General features: G+C 25.8%; 1 protein-coding gene across 8 annotated transcripts; it reads right to left on the bottom strand.

Moving 5' to 3' along the window:
• Positions 1–204: 204 nt before the first annotated feature.
• On the bottom strand, positions 205–19,821 carry LOC135931889 (uncharacterized). Of its 8 annotated transcripts, none has more exons than XR_010573197.1 (14): positions 19,633–19,813; positions 19,451–19,504; positions 19,128–19,181; positions 18,669–18,983; positions 17,796–18,585; positions 14,317–14,891; positions 14,142–14,273; positions 13,979–14,098; positions 8,805–9,007; positions 8,576–8,681; positions 5,669–6,504; positions 5,526–5,614; positions 4,821–5,093; positions 205–408 (listed from the first exon to the last, which is right to left on the bottom strand). XR_010573197.1 is itself a non-coding variant. In XM_065469199.1 (14 exons), exons 5-6 carry the CDS (start codon positions 18,952–18,954, stop codon positions 17,840–17,842), a joined length of 1,032 nt encoding a protein of 343 aa, XP_065325271.1. In that variant the 5' UTR covers positions 18,955–18,983; positions 19,128–19,181; positions 19,313–19,344; positions 19,451–19,504; positions 19,633–19,821; the 3' UTR covers positions 205–408; positions 4,821–5,093; positions 5,526–5,614; positions 5,669–6,504; positions 8,805–9,007; positions 13,979–14,098; positions 14,142–14,273; positions 14,317–14,891; positions 17,796–17,839. The 8 variants fall into 8 exon arrangements, 7 of the variants coding, with proteins under 7 accessions (XP_065325271.1, XP_065325266.1, XP_065325267.1 ...); XM_065469199.1 differs by lacking the exon at positions 8,576–8,681 and adding an exon at positions 19,313–19,344 and having other exon boundaries at positions 19,633–19,821; XM_065469194.1 differs by lacking the exon at positions 8,576–8,681 and having other exon boundaries at positions 19,633–19,811.
• Between the last annotated feature and the right edge of the window lie 7,549 nt (positions 19,822–27,370).

Raw genomic sequence — 27,370 nt, 5'->3', positions numbered from 1 at the left:
CGATAGCTGGCTTAGGATGTTGCCTTTGGAAAAAATTAATTAAGTAATTTATTTTTAATGATATACTGGCCATTAGTCAAAATAAAGCATATACATTTTGCCAAAGGAACCGCCAAGTATCTAGGTGACTATTGTCAAATTTAAAAATTCTATGGTTGGCAAGATATTCGAAATTTTAATATATATTTTTTATTCGTGATTGATATAAACATCTTAAAAATCGCAAAATATGATGATATTTTATTATAATTTATATTTAAACAAATAAATTAATAAATATAATTATAGTATTATTATAAATATAATGAAAAAAAAATAATATAATATACATTTAAAATATAATATTATGTTAAAATTCCCATTCCATTATATATTCCGATCGGTAGAGAGAACATACTGCAAGTCCCGCTTTAAATAATATTTAAACAAATATATAAATATTACTAATTTTATTGAGATAAATAATATTATATAACATGCATGATACTTAATGTTTTTAAACGGCTTGAATTTTCTAAATTAATATTCACGTGCCTGCAGTTATCTGAAATTTTAATTTATGTTTTAAAATTGACTGCATTTTAGACTTTTACGAATAATAAATTAAGCTAAAATTAACCTATTAACAAAAATATTTAAATTTATAGATATTTTACTTAAATCAATTTCTAAATAAGTGATATTTTATATTATTATTTTTACCTCTCTAATTGATGTATGTTTATTAAAAATATGATTGCATATATTGTTACACCTGAGAAATTATTGCCATATTTCATCACGAAGAGACATTATATCTATGTCCCAGGAGTAGGCCTAAAACGAATTATTTGTTATTTGATATTCGATTCGAAATTTCGAATCGAATATGTAATGAGGAAAATTATTCGTATTATTCGAAATTATTTATATATAAATATTCGTAATTATTCGCAAATATTTTATTGCAAGTAAAATAAAAAGAAGTAATTAAATTTTCCTAGTGGGTATCATTTCGTTTTATTTTATTTCCTATTATCAAATATCAAATCATAACAAGTTATATTTGCTGAAAAAGATTAATGGAAGAAAAGGAAAAGCTTCAAAGTAAAATATAATTATTTTATTTTGATTGTTTCTCTTTAATCATTTTTAATGTTATGAACAAGTCAAAACATTTTTATAGTGATATTCTCGAGCTCCTAGCAGATAAATAACTACATTTTTTTGACTAGTTATTATTATTTAATTAGGAAAATCCTTTTCCCATTTAGTAACCTTATTTTTGGCAAATTTTAATGACAATCTAATTCAGGTAGTGCATTATAATATCTTCATCCTCTATTACATTGTCATAATCACCTCTAAAAATTATATTAATAATTAAATAAAGGAAATTTATGCTACTAAAGTATTTTTATATATTAAATAAAATCTATAATGAAATACTTTCTAAAATTTTGTTATATTTTATATGCAAATATTTAAAATGTAGATATTTTAAATAGATTATAATTTTAAAAATTTTATTTTGTCATAATCACCTTCACCTCTAATAAAATGATATTAATAATAAAAATAAATACATGATTAAATAAAGGAAATTTATGCTACTAAAGTATTTTTAATAAATAAAATCTATAATGAAATACTTTCTAAAATTTTGTTATATTTTATATGCAAATATTTAAAATGTAGATATTTTATATAGATTATCATTTTAAAAATTTTATTTTGTCATATAATCCCTTCACCTCTAATAAAATGATATTAATAATAAAAATCAATACATTATTAAATAAAGGAAATTTATGCTATACTAAAGTATTTTTAATAAATAAAATCTATAATGAAATATTTTCTAAAATTTTGTTAAATTTTATATGTAAATATTTAAAATAAATTTTAAAATGTATAAATTTTATATAGATTATAATTTTAAAAATTTTATTTTGTCATAATCACCTTCACCTCTAATAAAATGATATTAATAATAAAAATAAATACATGATTAAATAAAAGAAATTTATGCTACTAAAGTATTTTTATATAATAAATAAAATCTATAATGAAATACTCTCTAAAATTTGTTATATATTATGCAAATATTTAAAATAATATTTAAAATGTAGATATTTTAAATAGATTTAAAATTTTTATATTTAAAAAAATGTAATTTAAAAATTACATAAATATAAATTTAAAAAAATATATAAATAATACACTGTACTTTGATTAAAATAGTATTTCCATAAATTTTAAGAATTAATACAAAAATTATATAAATATTATAACTAAGAATTTATTTTACAAAAATAAATATTATTTAAAACTAATATTATCATATTGCTATTTTTGATTTGAATTTATAAAGGTCTAATTTTCTCTAAGGTTTTGCTAATTCATAATAGGAATAAAAATAGTAAATTAAAATAATTTTATTTTTTAAAAAAAGACCCCCCCCCATGCCTATGCCACTGTTTAATTAATTTACTGTTTTTTTCTTTCAGCTTCTAATGTGTCATTAATCTGGAATTTCAGTAAGGATGGTAAACTTGGATTTTATATGATATAATGTTAAAATGTATTCAAAGATCAATTAGAAAATCTTGATGGAAGAAGATATGGTGAAGGACATAGCCAATCCGCAAATAGTTCAAGATCTACATCAATCTCTGATCAAACTGAACCTTTTAATACTAGGCGGAAAAATTCTTTAATATGGAATCATTATCTCCATGATGATAAAAAAGAAACAGCTAAATGTAAAATATGCAATGTGGAGATAATGTGCAAGAAAAAAACTACGTCAGCACTAATTAATCATAACAAAAGATAAACAAAATAATACTATTAGAAACTATTTAAATGATATACCCAAAACAAATGCTGATGATGTTAAGCATTATTTATTAAAATTTTTGCTAAAGTCAAATATACCTTTTAAAATTCTCGCCACTCAGGAATTTAAGTCCTTCGTTAGAGCTTTAAATCCTGAAATAAAAATATGCTCAATACCGTCAATTAAACTATATATGAATGAAATTTTTATTAAAGAATTCAATAAAGTTAAAATAATTATAAATAATTTAAAATGCCAAATTAACTTTACAACTGATATATGGTCAAGCCCTACTAATGTACCATTTTTAGGGTTGACCTGCCACTTTATTGATGAAAAATGGGAGATGAAATCATTGTTATTGGATATAGTTCCATTTACTGATTCGCATTCTGGTGAAGATATTTACAGAGAGTTTTCTCAAATTATAAAAAATTATAATATCGACATAAGTAAGATAGCAATTACTTGCGATAATGCTAGCTCTAATTCTGCTTTCATAAAAATTGTTCGTATTAAACACCCAAATTGTGAAATTTTACATGTGCGATGTTTTGCACATGTACTCAATTTAGTAGTACAGGAAATACTTAAGAAAGTAGACAGGCAAAGTATCAAAAGTAAGAACAATCATAAAGATTATTCGCAATTCTTTTACAAAGACAAATATTATGCAAAATGTGTGCTCCTCACTACTTCCCCCTATGAAATATTTAAAATTAAAATTAGACACATCCATCAGATGGAATAGCTCTTACTTAATAGTCGAAAGAGCTATTAAAATGAGAAGGGCTATTGATGAAGTTGTGACTCAGATATATGATGATATATCTGATATCGAAGAAAGAAAACTGAGCGAAGTAATTTAATTTTATTTACTAATTATTATTTTTTATCAGGATGATTGGACTACTTTAATAAACATACAAAACAAATTAAAGACTTTTTTTGATTTTACCGAAGATATATTGGTGACACATATCCTACCCTAAATCTTGTCATCCCTTTCTATGTTTCTTTAATCGAACATTTAAATTCATTTGATCTCGATTTTATAAAATCTATCAGTGCGATTGAGAAAATAGAAACTTATTATAACTTAACAAATATTCACACTATAATATCAACAATACTGGATCCTAGAGTAAAAATGGAATTTTTTGAGCAACTACCAACTACATATAACATAGACACGACAAATCTATTAGAAAAATTTAAAGATGTATATAATGATTACAAAATAAAATATAATATCAAATCAACATCAGTTAATTCAATAGTATCGAACATGGATAGAATTTTTAAACAAAATAACATCGCATCAGTATGTGAGGTGGTAACATATCTTAACGAAATAAGAATCAGTTTAAATAAGAGTCCCTTAGAATGGTGGAGATTGCATAGGGATCGTTTTCCTGTGTTGTCGAAAATGGCAACTGATATATTGTCAATTCAGGGATCTTCGGCTTCATGTGAGCGGTTGTTCTCAATAGGAACAAATATGATAATGAAAAATAGAATGTCTTTGAAAAGGAAACTATTAGAAAGACTTTATGCTTAAAAAATTGGATATTATCAAATTCGGATTTACTATAATTTTATATTTTTGTGTATTATTTTCTATTTTTATAAAATGAGATTATAGTATATTTTTAGAAAATTTTAATAAAATTTGAATATTAGATTGAAGAAATAGTTTAAATATTTTTTTATAAGCAATTCTAATTCTAAAAATCGGATATTTTGGTCAATGTTATATGAAATCATTGGGTTTTATTTCGTTTATTTTCTATAAATTTTTATATTGTAATGACAATTAGTTTAGAGAATCCTTAAAAGTGTCATCTTTAAACATCTGTAAAATTTTTTTTGCAAAATATTTTATAAGCTTTAGAAAAATTTTCGAATCGAATATTCGACGAATCGAAACGAATAATTTTATTATTCGTTCGAATACGAATAGCGCAATTATTCGATTCGAGTTTTTTTGTAGGCCTACCCAGGAGGATAGTGCCATAATTGCTTCAGCGTCGATGGGGCCATCTTGTTCCTCAGTTTAGTCATAATATTTCCGGCCAAGGAAAAAGCTCTTTCCGATGCCACTGAGGTTGTCTGTTGGCATAGATAATCCCTAGCCATCATTGCTAAATGAGGAAAACGTTCAGCATTTCCTCTCCACCAATCTAATATATGTGTAATTTCGGGAGCGAGTGGCTCATCGAGATATGTCATTAATTAACTATTATCATTAGTTCCATTTGATGCGCTTTTTCTAAATATGGATAAATATAAAATATTAAAGATTATATATTAAGATTGAACAAATATACAGGGATTGTTATTATTATCAAATTTGTACGCATCAAATGGCTCGGACATATATTTCTCAAAATTTTTTTTAAAAATATCAAAATATTTATTTGCGAGGTCTTTCTTTTGATTTGTAATCATCGAATTTTTGATCCTAGGATCAAGTAATGTCGCTGCATAATTGTATGGGGTGAATATATATTCACTATATTCGTTAGCTTTTTTTAACATAAGAGTTGCAGCCTCTTTTATTGATAAATCAGAAATAATCACAGTATAATTTTTCAAATTCTGAATTATATCATTAAAAGATAATAGGGCCATCCCAATTGTGGGAGATTGGGTGAATATTTTTACGGTTATTTGATAAAATGGTAATAGAAATTCTCCCAACTTTATGAAGAACGCGCAATCATCAGGAGTTGGAGTAATATCTGTCCCTATTATACCTTGTTTGACCAGGTCTTGTATAGCATTCATATTCTAAAAAGATAAATATTAAGAAAAAGAATATAATAAATATACAATAATAATTACCTTATTAATAGAGGATATCATTAGGTATTTGCTGTTCCATCGCGTTTTAACAGCAAGAAGTATCTTAGTTGCCCCACTTACTGCTTTGTATGATTGCATGAATTTTGACGAGCTATGTAATTTAGCCACTATCTGTTCTATATTTTTCAATTTCTCCTCAAAACAATTAAGGCCAACCTTTACTATTAAATTAATGATGTGGGCCAAGCAGCGATATCCATATAAAATTTTTGAGTAATGGGATTGATAATATTTTTGCAGCAATTGGACTGCCTTGACCTCATTAGATCCATTAACATGTGTTATTGACAGTATTCTATCTTTTAATTTGAATTCTTCTAATAAAAATAAGACAATTTTGCAAATTTCATCTCCTGTGTGTGGATGAGGAAACGCAATCATATGCAATACCAGATTGATATTTACCCAATTTTTATTTATATAATGAAAGGTAAGGGCACAGAAGGACATAATATTATTAGCAGTCCAGATATCAGTAGTAATAGAAAACAAATTTGTATGATTATTTAATTTTTCAATTAAGTTATTTTTGGCCAAATTATATACATTATCAAGATTTTTTTTAATGGTCTGTCTACACCATAACTTAATATTTTTATTTGCATAATTGAATATTCTTTTAAAGGCTGAATTATCAATGGTGCTAAAAGATATATTTGTCTTTATTAGGAATATTAGGATTAGTTTATTAATCATCAAATTTTCATGGGGTAAGGGCTTCCGCATCCCAAGCATCGTGTCATAAATGGAGGATCCCTGAGCCATCTCATTAAATATATTTGGATGCACTGATTTCATATGTTTTTTCATATTCGCTAAATATAAAAAAAAATAATTCCATATATTTTATAATCCTCCATTATTGGTCTTAATAAATTAGTCAGAGACCTGCAGGTCCGGCCTAGCCCGACCTGGTACACTGGCCGGACCTATTTTAATTTTTTTAAATTAACCCAGGCCGGGCCTGAAAATTTATTTTAAAAATAATCCGGGGCGGACCGTATATTTTAAACCATTAAATCGCCATTATTAGCTATATAAATCAAAAATAAGTATATTTTTAAAAAAATCTGGGCCTGGCCTGAAATTTTTTTTTTAAAGTAGGGCCAGGCCTGAAAATTTATTTTAAAAAAGCTAAGACGGGCCTGGTCGAAAAAAATTTTGAGAAAAAATCCAGGCCGGGTCGTGCAAATGGCACTTCTGCAGGTCTATGAAATTAGTGCCGGAAGTTTTTAAAAAGTAATGTTTTTCGGTCTAAACCAGAGACCTTCATGGGCTGGCAAGCAACCCAGAGGGCCTAATATCATATTATCTAGCTGTCCTAAGTTTTTAAAACTTTTTTAATAAGCTTTGGCTTACAATTATTAAATTTAGAATATTTAAAACAATTGCTAATTTAAAAAAAATATTGCCTCTTTTCCAAATAATAAATTTCAGTATTGTAAACAAAACGATTGCCTAAATATATTTAAATATTGTTTATTTTCATTAAATAAAATCGCCCAGTCTGTGCTGCGGGTTCGTGTTCAGAGGGCCAGACAAAATTGGGTACTAAGACCAAATAAAAAATAAAGATCAGGTTAAATTTATGTTTTAAAATATAATACATCTATTTAGAATCTAGGAGCCCTCTTATGAAAATTTTGTTTAGCTAGAAATTATAATAGAATCAACTAAAAGACAATTAATAATATGATTAATTGTATCTAAATGTATTGTTAATTGTGCATGATTAATTCAAATTGTGTAGATAGATTTGTAAAAGTAATAAAAGTTTTGCCAGCCGGCCCGAGCCCGAATTTTTTTACAAAAATATTAACAGGTCTGGCCAAGTCCGAAGCCCGTTCGCTCCGGGCCTACAAGCAGATATCTAGATTAAAAATAAAATATTTTTTTAAATTTTATATTGTAAAAGTAAAAATTTTGTCCAAAAAGCCCCAATAGCGGGATGAGGCAAACCACTTCAAGGGGCTTCCTAAACCATTTGTTTTTTTAGACCATCATAAATTGAAATATATTTTTATTTATATTGATACGAATAGAATAATTTTATTGTTGTAATGTTGAGAATATCAATAATTATTAATTGATGCTAAATATAAATAAAAATCGATAATTAATTTTGGTTAATTTAATAAACATTTGTGATATAAAAAATAAGGATCTTTAGGGAAAATCTTAGCATAAATCTTAATACAAATCATAAACAGCTAGGAAATTATTTGAAAATTTTTTCATTAACTGCCATAATTTACATATATGGTTTAGAAAGCCCCGTTAGCTCTAAATTGATAAATCATGATTGAAATGATATCTAGACATAATAAATACTCATAAAACTTACCTAGATCCAAACCGAACCTGAACCGAACCATTAGCGGCTAAAAACCGGTATTATTTATCGAACCTTTACTGAACCTAAACCGCTAAAAAATTATAGCTGAACTTAAACCGAACCGCTAAAATTACTCTGATGAGCCTCACTAGAAAAGAAAGCACCCTCTAGAACTCAATATAATCAAAATATCACAACAGATAAAACATATAATTATATTATATGTTTAAATACAAAAGTGTTCAAACCGGTTTATAGAGGTTCAAATCGAACCGATATTTTTATTTATTACGAACCGAAACTGAACCATTATTTTTATACGAACCTAAACCGAACCTGTATTCGTTTCGGTTTGGATCCCTGAAACTTACCCAAATTATAGAATACTGTTAAAACTTTGCTGTAAATTTAATTTAAATCTAAATGATTATATATTTTAATTTTTATAAAAATTCAGTCGTTTAAAAATCATTTCAAAATTAATAATTATTTAAAAAAATATTCTTTCTATAGATGTAACTATAAAATTATAATAAGATGAAATTTTTAACCTTCTGGTGTAGTTATAAAATGAGATTAAGTGGGCAAATCCCCGGGGTCTAACTAAGCCCACTCTCCCCTAATAGTAACCGTTATCCAAAACAGATAAGAACAATTCTAATATATTGTTAAATGTGTGATGATTAATTAATATATGTACATTGATTTTTAAAAAATATAAAAATTGACAAATGTTTTAAGATAAAAATTAGCTCTTTAAAAATTAAAAAATATTGGTACTTTGGGAAGTTGAGAATTTGTATACGGTACTACAAAGATTACATTTTTTTCTTGTTTTGTTTGGGGTCATAGTGAATGATTTTTTATATCCATCAGCATAGATGATGACGCTTCTTCAGAAAATGAATCTCCCAATTCCTGTCATATAGTTGATTGAGACAAAAATAACGAATCGTTATTTGACGATGTAGCCAAAGAATCATCTTCATCATCCAAAAGAATATCGTCATCATAATCATAATCCATAATTTTAGGAAAAAGAAAAAGTTTTTTGTTTGTTTATTTTAAAAAAATATGGAAATAAAAAATTTTTGATAAAGTAAAAAATAAAATGAAGGCTAAATTTAAAATTTAAAGAATAAAAATTTTTGGTAAGTATTATTTGTCTTAAATTTTCCAACCCTCCCCACCCCACCCTAATTTCTCTTGTTTTCTTGTTCTATATTATTATTTTTTTAAATTTACCAACCCCCCTAATTTCGATTGTTCATAATTATACTTCTTTTCTTATAGCTCCTTTTTCTTTTTTTTTAAATTTTGAACTTTTTCCCCCCTTTTTCTTGTTATAATTGTATCTAAATCTAATCTTATCTAATTTTATTTTTTAATTTTTCAACTCCCCTAATTTCGATTGTTCATAATACTTCTTTTCTTATAGCTCCTTTTTCTTTTTTTTTAAATTTTGAACTTTTTTCTCCCCCATTTTTCTTGTTATAATTGTTTCTAAATCTAATCTTATTTTATTATTATTTTTAAATTTTACAACCCCTCCCCTAATTTAGATTGTTCATATACTTGAAAAATAAATCTGGCCTTCTTGTCTAAATATTTCAACTGGCTATAAGATAGTGAATTTTTATGGGTATCTAATAAATAGTAATTAAAAAATCTTTTGATTACATTAATTTTATCAGTTTAAGCGGGCCTAATGAATATTATTAATATTAACGCAAAACATCAACATGGGTATTAAATAAAAATTAAATACATTTACACTTCATTATTAAATACAATTATAATCAGGGGTTAAATATACTCATGGCTTTTTAAAAACTCATTGCAGCCTAATGATAAAATTATTTGCTAGCAACTTAATCTAATTTGTAATATTTTTAAATGTCAAAATTTCAGTTATATTTGAAACTATGTATCGATTCACAAATTTTAAAATGACATTATAAATTTTTCTTATATTTTTTTCAAGCCATATAATCAACAACATATTTTATTAATTTTGATAATTAATTTAAAATATAATTTTGAACAATTATTTATTATTTACAAATATTTAAGTGACATTTTGTGGAACAATTAATGCCATTTTTAAAACATTGGCATCTCTTATTGTTGCAACTTTTTTGGCAATTGCAAATTGATTTACAAATACCATAAGAAGAGGCACTTCTTGATGCTATTATTATGGAGATTTTCTTATTAGGAATGGTAAAATTGGTAAATTTTATTGATTTATGAACGTTCGTTTTTAAAAATGGCGAATTACTTTTTCCCAAATTAGTTTCAACCCATAATTTCTCGCCCTCTATTTAGATTATACCAAACTTATTTTCGTCTACATTTAAAAAATTTTTTTTTTTGAAAAATATATTTGCAATGCACATTTTTACATGTAAATTGAAAGTAAAAAGATGATTTTAAAATTAATTATAAAATTATTATTAAAATTTTTGCTCTTTATAAGGGTATTGAGGAGAAATCTGAGTTTAAATTATTCATAAGAGACGTAAGGAACCTTGAGATAGACTCTCGGGCAGATATAGGGATCCTAAAAAAACTGGGGGCTTATGCGAATTAAGAAAAATCAACAGGGCTTGAGGTACAACAAATCAGACTGGAGTCATACGAGTAAAGAGCTCAAGAGGAGTGGGGAAATTTTCCAGAATTGGGGCAAGCGGGTGAACGATATTTAACCCCATTAGAATTAAGCGAAATTATTTTTAAGCATACTTGGCAACAAGAGTTTACCATGAGATGGCTTTGAAAGGGAGAAAACAAAAAAAAATATATTAACAGATATTAAAACTTTGAAATGGGTGAAAAGTAGGGGTGGGACCAATACCAATATAATATTGGTTTACAATACCAATACCAATATAAACCAATATATATATAAATATTGGTATTGCTTTTACAACCAATACCAATACCAATTACCTAAATATATTGGTTTTGATATATTGTTTAAATACAATTTTAACCAATCCAATACCAATATTAAAAATAACATAATAATTTGGGTTTATCGTGAATAATTATATCGTGGTATTTTTTTTACTTTCATTGCAAAAACTGATTACATCTGTTATTTCTTCCAAATACTACTGTGATATCAATATTTCTGTTATTTATAATTATAGTTTATTTTTATTATGGAAGTAAATTTTTTACATGATATCTATCAATTTTATTTATTTATTTAGGATATTATAATAAATGAAGACCAAATAGAGTTAATAAATATAGATGCTGTTGGTACTAATAATAATAGCGATAATGAACAAGAAGAATTATCAATATCTAATAAAAGACGAAATTCAGCAAAAATCTGGGAATTTTATACTACTTGTGATAATAAAAAAAGGCAATTTGTAATAAATGTAAAAAAAAATATCACTTCCTAATTTTGGAACCTCAGGATTATGGACACATCTTAAATCCATCCACCCAACATTATATAAGAAATGTGAGCAAATAAATATTGGCAGTAAAAAAATCAAGACAATAAAATCATTTTTACTTAATAATATAAATAATAAAGCTAATTTAATTATAAACTTTTTCATTCAAAATAATTTAGCCTTTTCAATAGTTGAGGATATCACTTTTAAAAATTTAATAGCATACTAACATTAGTTTCTAGAAAAACGCTAAAAATAGAAATTATGAAACATTATCATAGTTCTTTAATCAATTTAAAATCTGTACTTTCTAACATTACATCTAAATTTTCTTTAACAATGGACATTTGGTCCTCTCCAAATAAAATACCCTTTATGGGCATAACAATTCATTATATTGATAATGATTTTAAATTAAATAATCATTTATTAGATTTTATTCCTTTTAAATCAGCACATAATTCTATTAATATTTTTAATTCTGTATTAAAAGTAAAATTTGAAATTTTTTTTGCATTACATCAGACAATGCAAGTAATAATTTAGCATTTCTAAAAATTTTAAAACAAAAAGATAATTTTGATAATGTGTGCAAATGCTTTTGCCATATTATACATTTGGCTGTCATGGCTGCATTGGAACCCTTAAATACAACTTTAAAAAAAATAAGAAATTTTTAAAAAATTTTTAAACTTTCTTTTAAACTCGAAAAAATATATCTTGAAAAAAATCCACATTTAAAATTTCCTCACAATTTTGGATATACCAAGTACCAACACGTTGGAATTCAACATACCAAATGCTTGAAAGAACAATATTGCTCAAACCCTATTTGACAACATATACCAATCATTTACAAAATACCAATCAAGAAAATTATATTAGTGCCTTAGCCTGGAATAATATAGAAATATTCCGAGAATTTCTGGAACCATTTAATTTTGCTACAGAGATGGCCTCATGTGCTAATACTCCAACAATTTCAACAATTATTCCTTTATATTCCAGTATTTTTGAGCATGTGGAGAGTTATAATAATAATCCTAATGCTATTTTAAAGACAGCTTCTTTAGCTGCCTTAACAAAACTTAATAAATACTATAATTTTAATAAACACCTCTTTATTATTTCAACAATGATTGACCCAAGATTTAAACTATCAAGTCATTTATTAAAGCATAATAATATGGAAACTCTTATTGGATATCTTACTAATGAATACAATATTTATAAAATAAATAATAACAATTCAGTGGAACTTACAAATGAAGCACAAAATAACAAAAAATTGTCCTTTTATGACAAAATTTATCAGGTGAAACATCATAATAATAACTTAGAAATAAGTAAATACGTAGATGAAGCCACAATTTCCAATGATACAAATCCATTAGATTGGTGGAAATTAAATAAAAATAGATATCCAGTATTATCAAATATTGCCAGAGATTATCTAGCAATTCAGGCCACCTCATCTAGCTCTGAAAGGGCTTTTTCAGAAGGACCGTGTTATAACAGACCAACGTTGTTCACTAGATGAGCATACTATACAACCTTGCCTGTGCCTAAAAAGTTGGATGCGCATGCAAGATTCTTCTTAAATACATAAAATTATTTCCTCTTATATTAAAATTATATCATTCTTTTGCATTATATTTTGTATAAATAGAGTTATGTTACATTTTTAGTTTACTTATTTTGCTATGTTCTTTGTGATAAATAAAATGGTTCAAAATCAATACGTTTATTATTGTTGATACAAAAAATACATGATTAAATCAAAATTTTTTATATTCACATCACCTAATAAATTCCTAGTTTAATAAAAGAATTTGAATTCAGTAAAATTTTGAGAGTTGGTTCTTAGCCCTGATTTTATGGTATCATGATTTTTTTCCCCATGTTTATCTAAAATTAGAAATTAAGGGTTTTATAATCACTATTTCTATTCTTTTAATTAGTAATTTGAATATAAACCAATACCAATATAAACCAATAGTTACCAATATAAACCAATACCAATAGCAATACCAATACAAGAAATAGAAAATATTGTTTAAACCAATACCAATATTTTAGACCCAATACCAATACCAATACAATATTTTGTTTATATTGGGTTTTTAATATTGGTTCCCAGCCCTAATCCTGGCTTATCCACGAGAGGTACCGTCATTCCTCTTTAATTAAACGGGCCCTGGTAGTAGGGTAAATTACTACCAAACTTAGTGGATCCTGGCTTATCCACGAGTGGTACCATGAATCCCTCTTTAATTAAATGGGACCTGTCAGTAGGGTAAATTACTGCCATACAGTGAATGCAAATTCTCTGCACTGGATACGCCCTCTGCTGGGTGGTAGAGACCACTTAATTGTGTGTTTCCCCAGTGAACGACAAGACAAGACACATATACATATTAAATAAAGAAATTGTATAATAAGTTGGTAAATTTGTTTTATTTCCTACACCTATAAATAAAAATAAGCTATAATAAATGTATATTCATATTCACTTAAAGGATAAAATACTTTAGTTACCAGAGTATTGAATAACATCTATAGCTTTGGGGGGTCCCATATTTTGAATGTGATTGGTTAAATTTGCAAAAACAGATTGCAACTAAGATACTGCTATTCTATTATTCTTTGGTAGTGAAGCTATAAAAAAAAATATGATGGTGTGTAATAAATATATATTTACTGAAAGGATTTTTGTTCACTTTATTTTCCTTGCCTAAATAAAAATATTCAAAAGATAAAAGATAATTTGAGTTATGGTCAGGCTCAGATATGCCATTGCTTATATGAATGGTAATTTTAACATTTCCACATGCTTAAAAAATTAATTTTTTAGATATTAAATAATAATTATAAACTTTTTCCTTTTTTTATGTCCATTTGTTTCAAATAGCCCATTTTTAAGGGTGGCATCTTTATTGAATTTAAAAGAGATAAATTATCAAGTATGGCTCCTTCAGAATTTTGGTTACTATCTTAATTTTTTTCTTTAAATATTTCAGGAATATTTCCCCTTGCCTCATATATTTGTGAAAAAAATCATAATATTTATTATATTGATCTTTTGACAATTCGGATGCAAATGTTTATATTAGAAGGGCCAGTTCATGAAAATGTTTGAACTTTTGAGTTTTGGTTGTTATGATTTTCTTAGGTAATTCGTGTATTTTTATATTTCTTTGTGAATCAATGACTAATTTCACTATTAATATCATTATTACAGTTTTCTATGATATTGTTAATATAATTATCACTACTAATTTCTCCAGTAAGGGTGAAATAATTTCGATACCATCTTTCATTACAAGATTTGGGGTAAAAATGTTGATATCATTTTTCTTTCTATAAAAAAATATATGCATACAAGGAAGCAATAACGATTTTGTGAGTCCACAGTTACATTGATTTTGGTCTACAACTATTTGTTGTCCCTCTATATAAAACAAATTAGTAGAATCATCATCTATATGATTCTTAATTAATATATTTGATAATTTCAGCTTATTATACACAATTTTAAATGCAAAATTAGTTAGTAAGGAATTAAATTTCCTTTCATTCAAATCCAATTTAAAATTTGATGGTCTATTTAAACTTATTATAGTGATCATTTTCCTATTCATTCATATTAATGCAAATAATTAAATTGTTATAGAAATTTAGAAGCGAGGAATATTTTTTAATAACACTGACAAGAAAATAAAAACAAGTTTTGGTGCAGAATTTGACGCTGAGTTTGAATCCGTTTTTTAAATTTTCCCTACACTTCAAGTTTTAAAAATATTACCGTATAAAGACAACTTTTCGAAATCTCAAAAATGGTAAAATTTAAGTCTTTATACGGATATATTTTAAAAAGTATTGAATAAAAATCCCTGAAAATTGGTGATAGTGTTAAACTTATATTTCTTTATAAATTTACAAATTTTTTATCGATTGGTTTTTGAGAAAAGTGGTAAAGAATTTTGTTTTGGGGGTTTTAAGTTTTCAATTTAAATTACTATCAAAATTATTAACTTTAGAAGATAAATTTTATATAATTTTGCTTCAAATATGCTCAAGATTATATATTAATTCTAATTATGTTTCAAAAGTACTCTATGCCATGAAAATTCAACCCAAATCTATAAATTAAAAAAGTCGGTACAGATATTTTCGAACTTTTTAATTTGTACACTTTTACTGAATTTTCTCTGCATAAAGCATTTTTAAAGCAAAATTAAGGTAATATTTATTTTTTTTAGTTGTATTTAGTAATATTTTATGCATTTATGATCAATTTATACCAAAATCAGATATCTGTACCCACTTTTTTAATTTGTACTCTTTTTGAATTGAGCATTTTTGAAGCAAAATTCATTTAAAATGCAATAATTGCTAATTTTTTCATATTTTTTATTAATATTAATTTTTTTAGATGTATTTAAGAATATTTGTTTTTATATCAAAATATATGATTTTCCAATGGAGTACCTTGAACCAGTAGTATGGGCAATAAATAATAATGCCAAATAACGAGTAGGAAGAAAGGAGAAGAATTATTTTTTATCGCGCTTAATTTTTCATAAACATTTAATTTCTTTCATTAATTTTTTTTTAAATTGGATTTTAAATATTATTCAAATTCCCTCCTTATATAATATTTTACAAAAAATTAATGCCGAGGTCCCCTTGTTTAAAGTGTGTCTCTAAATTTTGTTACATCTGTGCGGGCTATATATTGCCCGCACAAAAATGTCCAATTTCTCCAATCATTCAAAGGATTTATGAAATTTATTACAATATTCCACTCTACGATTTGGATAAACCATTTGCCCCTAATTACATGTGTAAAATATGTTATAATTCTTTTAATTCATGGGTAAATGGAAAACGGTCATATTTGTCTTATTCGAAACCTGAATTTTGGCACGTAGCAAGAAATCATTCGTGGGATTGTTATTTTTGCTCGATTAGTACATTTGGGTTTAATAAAAAAATAAGAAGAAAATTCGTTATCGGGAAATTTCGTCAGTTGTTTATCCGGTAAAATATAATATGCATACAACAGTTCCTTTTTTTAATAGTTCGCAGCTGGAAAAATTACGTTGCCAGGACAATGACAATATTGATCTTGAGTATCATCCCGAAGAGGATTCGCCATTTATGTCACAAGAGCAATAAATGACATTACCAAAAATTTACAACTTTCAAAAAGAAAGTCCGAATTTTTAGCCTCAAGGCTTAATGATTTTAAAATTTTAAAAAATGGAGTTCGAACTTCATACCGATTTTGTGGAGCATCGTTTAAAAATTTATTCTCTTAAGAAAATTTTTTATACTATTCAAACTAGTGTTGTTAAACGGCTCATTTTGAGCCGATTTTTTAAAACGGCTAACTCAATATTTTAGCCAGAAAAATATTATCTAAGCCTCGAGATTTCGTTAATATATGTCGAGACCTTTGTTCCTTCTCTGAGCAAAATCTTCAGGCTTGCGTAATATTTTTCTGGATGAAATATTGAGTTAGCCGTTTTTAAAAATCGACTCAAAACGAGCCGTACAACACTAATTCCAACAATCTAGGTCAACTTTTTTTTACAACTTAATATGAATTGGTACCCGATGAATGGCGCTTGTTCATCGATTCAAGCAAAAACAGCTTGAAAGCAGTTTTGCTTTATGTTTTTGCTTTATAACGGAAATTCTAAGCCATCAATTCCCATCGCCTATTCCAACCAGTTAAATGAATCATATGAAATATTTATTGTCAAAAATAAATTATTCAAATTACGAATTTAAGATATGCTGCGATCTCAAAATGATCGCAATCCTGACTGGCCTTCAGTTAGGCTACACCAAGCATTCGTGTTTTCTTTGTCTCTGGAATTCGAGAGAAACTCTAAAACATTATATAGTATTTGAATGGGAGGAAATCGTACCGTGTGCAGTGTAGCGAAGAGAACGAAAGCCACAATAAATAAATATATTAAATGTAAGCTATATTAAAAAAGATTTTATAAATAAAGGTAAATTTAAAAAATATAGGTTGTTTAAAAATTGAGTAAGGATTTTATAAAAAAAAATGTATAATAATAATAAGGAAGGTTTGCTGCAAAAATTAAGATATTTTTTAGTTGTAGGGATCATTAGAACCGAAGTTATAAACCTTCAAAAAGTGCTAAAAATGACCTTTTTGGCCACTTTAACCTGAAATAAATAAAAAACCTGACGTGCTAGAAATAAACTGACAGCGGATTAAAAAACTCTTAAAACATGTTTATTTTATTTTCTCCCAAAAAATCAAGTCGAAATTTGTCAGTGTTATTTGTATAAATTAAAAAATTTGTTGTTTGACCTGTCGCCATACAAAATTCTTCTTTTATTGAGTGCCAGTTATTATTATAATAATTGGTAATTGATACAATATTTAATTGCAATAAATTTTGATATTGTATAAAATATTTTGCAGTAGACTTGGCATAAACCATAGACCTTTTTAACTATTTTTACTTGTTCTTTTGAAATATTCCTTTTGTTAACTGTAATTTCTTGGTTGAATGCCCAAAAAACATGGAATAAGCATATCTCTAATGATTCCTCTGGAAAGGCATCTTTGTAGGCATGCCTGTCTGCAAAGTCCTTATCCGATATAATGCATCGTATTTTATCATGTTTTGAATTGTAATTGTCACACATCATTTTTACTATAGAATAACTTTCTGATTTATCAACCCATATGCAAACAAACCCATCTACAACAAACAAAGTAATTACAGGCAATATATATTTATTTAGGGAATAGGTGGCATCAATTAATAATATTTCTGGGAAGAAATCAAAGTATTCCCTCATTTTAGGAGTTTGGAAATAAAAAGCTTTAAAATTGTCATTTTCCATCAATACTTGTATAATATTAGTTGGATTATCTTTTTTTATTGTGGCAATAAGGGTGGATAATTCATTGGAATTATTAATTGGAATCTTGTATTTTAAATTATACAGGTCTCTTTTTGTTGTTAATTTATCTAATTTTTGAATATCTGATTGGATTTTTGAAATATTGCCATCATGTCCAGCTATTATATACTCTTTTTCTTTATCATTTAATTTACGTTGTTTGAATAATCTTTTATATAAGTTGCTATCTAAAATATTTAAATTTATGTTGATGAGAAAAAACTTATATAATATTGATATTTGTTGGCAAAATAACAAAATATATAATCACCTAATTCATGGTTATGTGTATCATGAAAACGAGTAACCACCAATTGATTTGTACCTCTTTTAATCAACTTGACAACAAAATTACTGGTGCAATTTTGTCTGAAGCTTTTTGTATTTCTTAGACTTTTTCCTTTACTCTTAAAAATACCACCTTGTTTACAGATATAACTTATTCTTTTATAAATATGTTGATTTTTCATTTGCTCTGTACAATTTTTTAGAGCATCTGACTGATGTATATTATAATTAGCATTCACCTTTCTTTCACAGTTAGAGATAGCAGTCATGAATTAAAACTTGCCCCAAAATCTAACATCTAAATTAATTATTAAATATAAAATACAATATTACCTAATTATAGTTATAATCTATATTGTAAAAAATTAAATGAGTATAATTTATATAGCAAAAAATTTAAAAGAGAAATAGCTCATTATATTGAAATAATTGAATATATTACCTCCATATTTGTATTTACTGACCCAGACATATTAGTGGATTCATCACCTACCATCTAGAATTATTATAAAATATAAAATATCATATTCCTGATTATAAGCATAATCTATATTGCAACAAATTTAAAAGAGACATAGCTCATTATATTGAAATAATTGGAAATATAAAATATTTGTATTTACTGACCCAAACATATTAGTGGCCTCATAACCTACCATCTAGAATTATAAAATATATAATATCATATTCCTGATTATGCATAATCTATATTGCAAAAAATTTAAGAGACATAGCTCATTATATTGAAATAATTGAAAATATTACCCCCATATTTGTATTTACTGACCCAAACATATTAGTGGACTCATAACCTACCATCTAGAATTATAAAATATAGTATATCATATTCCTGATTATAAGCATAATCTATAATGCAAAAAATATAAATATTGCAAAAAATTTTAAAGAGAAATAGCTTATTATATTGAAATAATTGGAAATATTACCTCCATATTTGTATTTACTGACCAGGGTTGCCTAGTGTTGTTAATTGGTTGGTTGTATAAAACCAGACCCGGGGTTTGGGTCTAAAAAATCGACCAAACCAGCTCTGAGCACAGACCCGGGGTTCAGACCCTGGGTCGTGTCGTGTAACGATTTAATAAACAAGTTAATAATTAAATATTTTTTTATTGCAATAATAATAATGACTGATAGAGGGCAGGGCAGGGCGGGTCTAGGTCTTGGGGGGTCAGGAATAATTTATCAAAACAAAATATCGATATATGGGTAAAATATAATCTAAACTAAATATCTTTAGATTGAAAGTATTCATTTTTTATCTTGATGTGTATGACTTGGTTTTGGAGGTTGGTGGGGTAGGGGGGAGGGGGTAAAAGTGGGGGGGGGGGGTGAAAAATAATATTTTTTGATATGGAAATAAAAATATTTTTTTGTAATAATAATAATAATAATGATAATGATAATGATAATGATAATGATAATGATAATGATAATGATAATGATAATGATAATGATAATGATAATGATAATGATAATGATAATGATAATGATAATGATAATGATAATGATAATGATAATGATAATGATAATGATAATGATAATGATAATGATAATGATAATGATAATGATAATGATAATGATAATGATAATGATAATGATAATGATAATGATAATGATAATGATAATGATAATGATAATGATAATGATAATGATAATGATAATGATAATGATAATGATAATGATAATGATAATGATAATGATAATGATAATGATAATGATAATGATAATGATAATGATAATGATAATGATAATGATAATGATAATGATAATGATAATGATAATGATAATGATAATGATAATGATAATGATAATGATAATGATAATGATAATGATAATGATAATGATAATGATAATGATAATGATAATGATAATGATAATGATAATGATAATGATAATGATAATGATCACTCATACAGGGCGGGTATAGGTCTTGGGGAGGGGGGGGGGGTCAGGTATATTTTTATTAACACAAAATATCGATAAGGGTGTTGTTTAATTGGTTGGTTGTGTAAATCCCAAACCCGAGGTGGGTCTAATAAAATCACTGCGATCTACATTAGCAATATTTATATAAGAAATAAGCCAGCATTAACTCGAACCCCATAAATAATGTTGTTTCAAATATTTTAATTAGAAATTATTTATCAATAATATCCAACTTAAATAGGAAAATCCTGCAAGCAACTCAGCTTATGACTAAAAAATTTTTAATCGGGGACACTTAGGGCTTGGAAATAATTAAAATGAATTATTATGTAGGTTTGCTTATAGATTATTTCTATACCATCCTGATCTTAGTTCAGAATTAGATACGAACTTTCTGACCGGATTTATTTAATTTAATAAACTATGTAGCTAATTTTTTTAATAAAATCCCCTATTTTCTGATGTGATAAAAAAAGTAAATTATATATTTCTACATGTTTTTAAAATCTAAAATAAAGATGTGTATGATATTAACGAGTGGCTGCGTCTCTAGTTTCTATAAATATAATAAAAATTTTTATTTTGCATAAAAAATTCAACATAAATATAATTAATTTAGATCTATTTAAAAATATTTCCGTCAACATTCTCGATGGAAACATTTATAATTATAAATTTAATAAAAATTAATTTCCATTTTTTTAGATTTCGGAAGAAAAGGAAGTTTTTCAAAAAAATTTCTAAATTCGTATTCGTAAATATCATCATCATCGTCATAGCTTTTCTTATTATGTATAATATAATTATAATAAGCATATTAAAACTGAAACAGAAAATAAAATATAAAAATAAAATCACATAATTTGTAATCACTATTTTCAAACTTCAAAGGTATGTATTATATATAGATCGAATTTCCTTTTCGATATATCATATCGTATGTGAGTTAAAGAGGCTGTGAAATATATTAAATCAAAAAAGTAGTAATAATTACCTCAATTATATGGATCTTGTTTTGTTATTTGGTTTGAAGAACCATTTGAAAAATAATTATTTAAGTTAAATTACAGGAAGTTTTTAAAAAATAACAAAAATTTTCTCAACAATTTCTTTCAAGTTTTTAATAGTAAATTTTATTTTATTTTTGCAATAAAAATTTTTATATAAGGGGTTTTATTTTTGATAAAATCGTCAACATATTTCATTAAACCATATTCATAATCATAACTTAATAACCCCCACTTCAAAAATATTAAAAAAATTTGAAATTGAATGATAAAATTATTTTTCTATTTAAACAATAATAATTAATTTTAACTTCAAAAAAACAAACGGAAGTTTTATTTTTAAAAACTATATATAGAAGAATAAAAATAGTAGAATTAAAAAAATAATTTATTTTAAATATTAAAGTTTTCTTCTAAAATTTTTCAAGCTTTAATCGTTTTTTACAAAACTAAATAATTTTTTATAATAAAGTAATGTGTAAAATTTTAGAAGATGAGTATTGGTCTGATTCTGATTATTTTAATGGTGGACAATCAACCTTAACACCGATTTCACCTGTAAACATTCCAAGCGAGGATTTTTCATTATCACAGTCTATTGGACAAGAATTAGTTGTTTCATTTTCTGGGGATTCTACATCATCCAATTCTGTGACTCCCAAGAAGTCGAGGAAGAGGTGCCTCTATTACACTGCAATATACAGCCATACTACTTCACAAAGTATATTGCTTTTTATTAATTTTTGGATTACCTTTATTTTCTCAAAAAACATTTTGTTACATTTTATCAAAAAATATTTTGCATATCATATTTGTAGTATTTTTGACATATATTTTGGTATTATCGTTAACATTTATTAGAAATAATTTAGCCAGAAATTAAATTTTATAGTATTTATCATAAAAATCTTATTTTTGTGTATGAAATTGCACAGAATAATAAAAGAAACATTCTACATAAATTCAAAAATATTAAATAAAATATTTACATAATAATATTTTTATTTTTTGTCAAGCTAATCTTAAGAAACATCTAAAGTCCGTGCACTCAACTATATTCACTGAGTTATCACAAATAACAACAAAAGATACGATGCCCGGGATTAGAAAGCCTCTAATACATGAGAATTTAAATATGAATAAACTTATATTAAACTTTTTAATAAAAACAAATAGTCCACTAAGTTTAGTGGATATTTAATCTTTTAAAAAGATGATCTATTATGCAAATAGTAATCTGAAAGTTTGGTGTAGGCAGACCGTATCCAAAAATTTAGACAAAATTTATAATATTGCCAAAATTCAACTAATAAAAAAATTTAATAATGTTAAAAATAAATTTGCCTTAACTAGTGATATATGGACTTCCCATAATGGTTCAGCTTACTGTTCATTAACACTTCACTACATCAACGATGACTGGAATATTATAAACATTGCCCTAGATTTATTATCGTTCCCCCACCCACACACGGGGGATGATATATCATCGCTTTTGATAACCTCCATGAATGATTTCGAATTTAAAAATAATATAATATCTATAACGCATGATAATGGCGCTAACGTGGTAAAAGCCGTAGAAATAATTATTAAAAAGTATTATCATTTAAATTATGAGACTGTTTTATATAGTCATCGTTGTATGGCACATATCCTTAACCTAATCGTTAATGAGGGCTTCATATTTTTGGACGATAAATTGAAAAATATAATGGCTTTCGTTTCCAGGTTACATGTGTCGCCTAAGTTATTGCAAACATATCAATACTTTAATGGGGCTACAAAAATACCTCTTTCAGTAAAAACAAGATGGAATAGCGTATATCTTATGATAGCAGCCATTAATAAAGTATAAAATAAAAATATTTTTGTATATTTATAAAATTATTTCTTTTTATATCTATTTATAGAATATCAAGGCAATACATCATCTCAGTGAGCTTGGATTAATTGAAATCGATTTGGCTCCTGAGAATATAGAATTCTTCTCAAATTTAGAAGAATTTCTAAAGCCTTTTTATCAAATAACGGTTGAAATAAGCTCGCAGCTTCCAACAATAGGGATGGCGATATTGTTTTTCAACGATATTCTGGAGAATTTAAAAAATCAAGAAATAGGTAATTCTGATGCTTCAATACGAGAAGCAGCAACATCTATGATAAAAAAATACGACGAATATAGCAGCATATATTAACACCAAACAACTATGCTGCATCAATACTGGACCCTAGGATTAAAAATACATTAATCACTAATTTAAAGGAAGATGCAGCAATTAAAAATATGGCTAAATTTAAAGGTATTTATTCAAAATATACGACGGAGCCATTTGATGAGTACTCATTCAATAATGCAGGGATTGAAAAGAAGGTATATTTGTAATATAATACATTTTGATAGAATTAATTTAAATGATATATTTTATGATTTTTATTTATTTTAAATTTATCTCTTTAGAAAAGTATCATCAAATGGCGATAGTGACAATCAAATAAACATCTATCTTCTTGAGCCGGTAGCGCCCGAGACAACTAACGTGCTAGATTGGTGGAGAGGGAATGAAAATCGATTTCCTCATTTAGCTAAGATGGCGCGAGACTTTCTATGCCAACAAACAACTTCCGTGGCATCGGAAAGAACTTTTTCTCTTGCTGGAAATACTATTACTAAATTGAGGAACAGGATGGCTCCTTCCACCCTAAAACAATGCATATCGCTATCATCTTGGGATATGAATATAATGGGCCTTCATGACGATATATGGCAATAATTTGTTAGGCATAGTAATAATTTATTTTTTAATAAATAATTATATTTTTCTAAATATATTTAATAATAATGTTATATTTTAAATATTTTTTAGGCTGGATTGTTGTATGTATGATCAATTCAAGTCTATATCCACAAGCAAGATGAGATGCATTCGATTCGTGTTTATGATATTGCGAAAAATGAAAAAATTATATAAATATAATATTGTATTTTATATTCTATTGTATATATTTTTATTTAAATCAAATTTTAAAAATAAATTTATTTCTACTAGTACTTCACCCCATTTAGTATATATATATATATATATAAATATATGCATACGTTTCTTTCACGTGGAGTGGACAAAGCCGCGAAATCAAAATAAAATATTTTTTTAAAACCAAGCTTAATAAGCTGTCATTAAAATTAATAAAAAAGAAAAACTATTATATCAATGGAGGGGTAATGGTATATTTCTAAGAACAATTTTTTTCTACGCTCGGCCTTTCAACTCTGTCAAAATATTAAATTTAGCTAAAGCATGCTGATTGTTGATAATAATTATGGCAAAGTTTAAAAATATGTTCAAGAGATATTTGACGATATTTGTAACTAAGAAATGAAAAATAAATAAAATAAAACATTTGCAAATAAAATTAAATCAATTTATATAGTTTATTTAATTAAAGTTAAATAACTTTTTAAATAAATGTGTTATTTGTTATAATTAATTTTACAAACAAAAAAGAAAAATGAGAATAAAATAAAGCTTTAAATTATTAATTTAGAAAATAATATTAATTTAATTTAAGATTAGATATGAGATTTATTTTATCTTACTTTACATATATCTGAACCCCGTGTCTTGATTCCGGAATAAAAAATTTAACATATAAAAATAATATGAACCTCGGGTCTGGACCACGGGTCTGACGGGTCGGCCTGAGCACAAAATTTGGTCGTAAATTTTACGACCAAGCAAATTAACAACACTATGATATAGATCGAATTTCCTTTGCGAATATCATATCGTATGTGAGTTAAAGAGGCTGTGCGTGAAATATATTAAATCAAAAAACTAGTAATTACCTCAATTATATGGATCTTGTTTTGTTATTTGGTTTCCATTTGAAAAATAATTATTTAAGTTAAATTACAGGAAGTTTTTAAAAAATAACAAAAATTTTCTCAACAATTTCTTTTAAGTTTTTAATAGTCATTTATTTATATAAATAAAATCGAAAACCATATTTTTTTAATATTAATAATTAATTAATCATTCTGCCATATTGTTATTTTTTTTGCACATTCTGTTTATAAAAGTGTGCGATAATCTCTTCATCTGTTTTTAGTGAATTTGGTGATATTAACTTGACAGTTAACATAGCCGTAAACTGATTTCTGAAAAATAAGTAAATTTTGGTATTTCTAATAAGAAATCTTCGATTTATTAATGTTAAATATTGTTTAAAATATTTATTGAAATTTCATAATATATTTGTTTATTTTTTATTATATACAGATTAATGTTACTTATTTATATAAAAGTTATTTAACAATAAAAATATATTATATACTTTTAGAATTGCAATAGAATTGAATATTAACTATAACTGATCATTATAATATATTTAAATAAATGACATAAAAATTAGATATGATATCGGATCGGTAATCGGTCGATATCAATTTAATATCGGGAATATCGGATCGGATAGGCCTCCAACCTACTTAAAACCCAAATTTATTAGTTATACCTTTAAAACCCATGGTGATCCTGGATAGTTGACATCCCTTTAAAAATTATGACATATATAATATTGGGAATATAACTTTAATATAATAAAGAAAAACTTTTTATTGGCCATTATTTTATCACAAATTATAAATTATTTCTTTTTATTATTTATACATGCATGAATGATGTTGAATTTTTATATTGGTCCTCCACATTTAATTACAATATCAATATGTGTTAAAATAAAATTTTTATTTTTTTCCGTCATGCATGGGCTACTCTTTTTGAATATTTATTACATATATTTTTATTTTCATAAAAATTTTTTATCAAAAGAAAGAAAATGGTAAGAAAATGAGAATAAATAAAAGCTTTATTAATTTAGAATGAATAAGATAAGAATAATAAGATTTAATTTAAGATTAGAAAATGAAATTTTTTTTTTACTTTTCATTTATCCGAGCCCCAGGTGTAGGTCTGAACCCCGGGTCTGGACCCCGGGTCTGGACCCCGGGTCTGAACCCCGGGTGGGCCTGAGCACAAAATTTTGTCGTAAATTTTATGACCAAGCAAATTAACAACACTAGTTGCCAGGTCAAAATTTTCAAATTGTGGGAGAAATTCGGTATTTTGTGGGAGTAATAGAAAAATTGTGGGAGAAATATGAAAATTGCCAAAAAAAAAATTTTGCGGGCACGGTCTGCGGCCGGGATTTAGAATTGACTTCAAAATAAAATAGCCAACTATTTTTCAAAATAAAATATCCAACTCTTTTTCAAAATAAAATAGACTCTTTTTCAAAATAAAATAGCCAACTATTTTTCAAAATAAAATAGCCAACTATTTTTCAAAATATAATAGGTAACTATTTTCCAAAATAAAATACGCAACTATTTTTCAAAATAGGTAATTATAGTACGGCACAAAATTTCTTAAATACTATCTTTATTATTAAAATAACATATTGATTTATTATAATATATTAATTTTGTTTAAAAATAATAACCAACGATCTTTTTTAAATACAAAAGAATAACAAGATAAAATTTTATAAAAAAATTGTAATTTTACAATGTAAAAAAATATATTTTATGCTAATGTATAAATAAGATTTTATAAATAACAAACAATTTCATATTTACAATGTAAAAAATATTTATAATCAGTGCGGGGAAGTTGTTCTACGGTATTTAGTTAATACAATGGGGGAAAGAAATATGATATTTTGAGGC

Source organism: Gordionus sp. m RMFG-2023, chromosome 1 (genome assembly GCF_954871325.1).
Source record: "Gordionus sp. m RMFG-2023 chromosome 1, tfGorSpeb1-WG-v2, whole genome shotgun sequence".
Taxonomy (NCBI): domain Eukaryota; kingdom Metazoa; phylum Nematomorpha; class Gordioida; order Chordodea; family Parachordodidae; genus Gordionus; species Gordionus sp. m RMFG-2023.
Note: the sequence above shows the minus strand (reverse complement) of the source record. Positions and strands in the feature narration are given on the sequence as shown.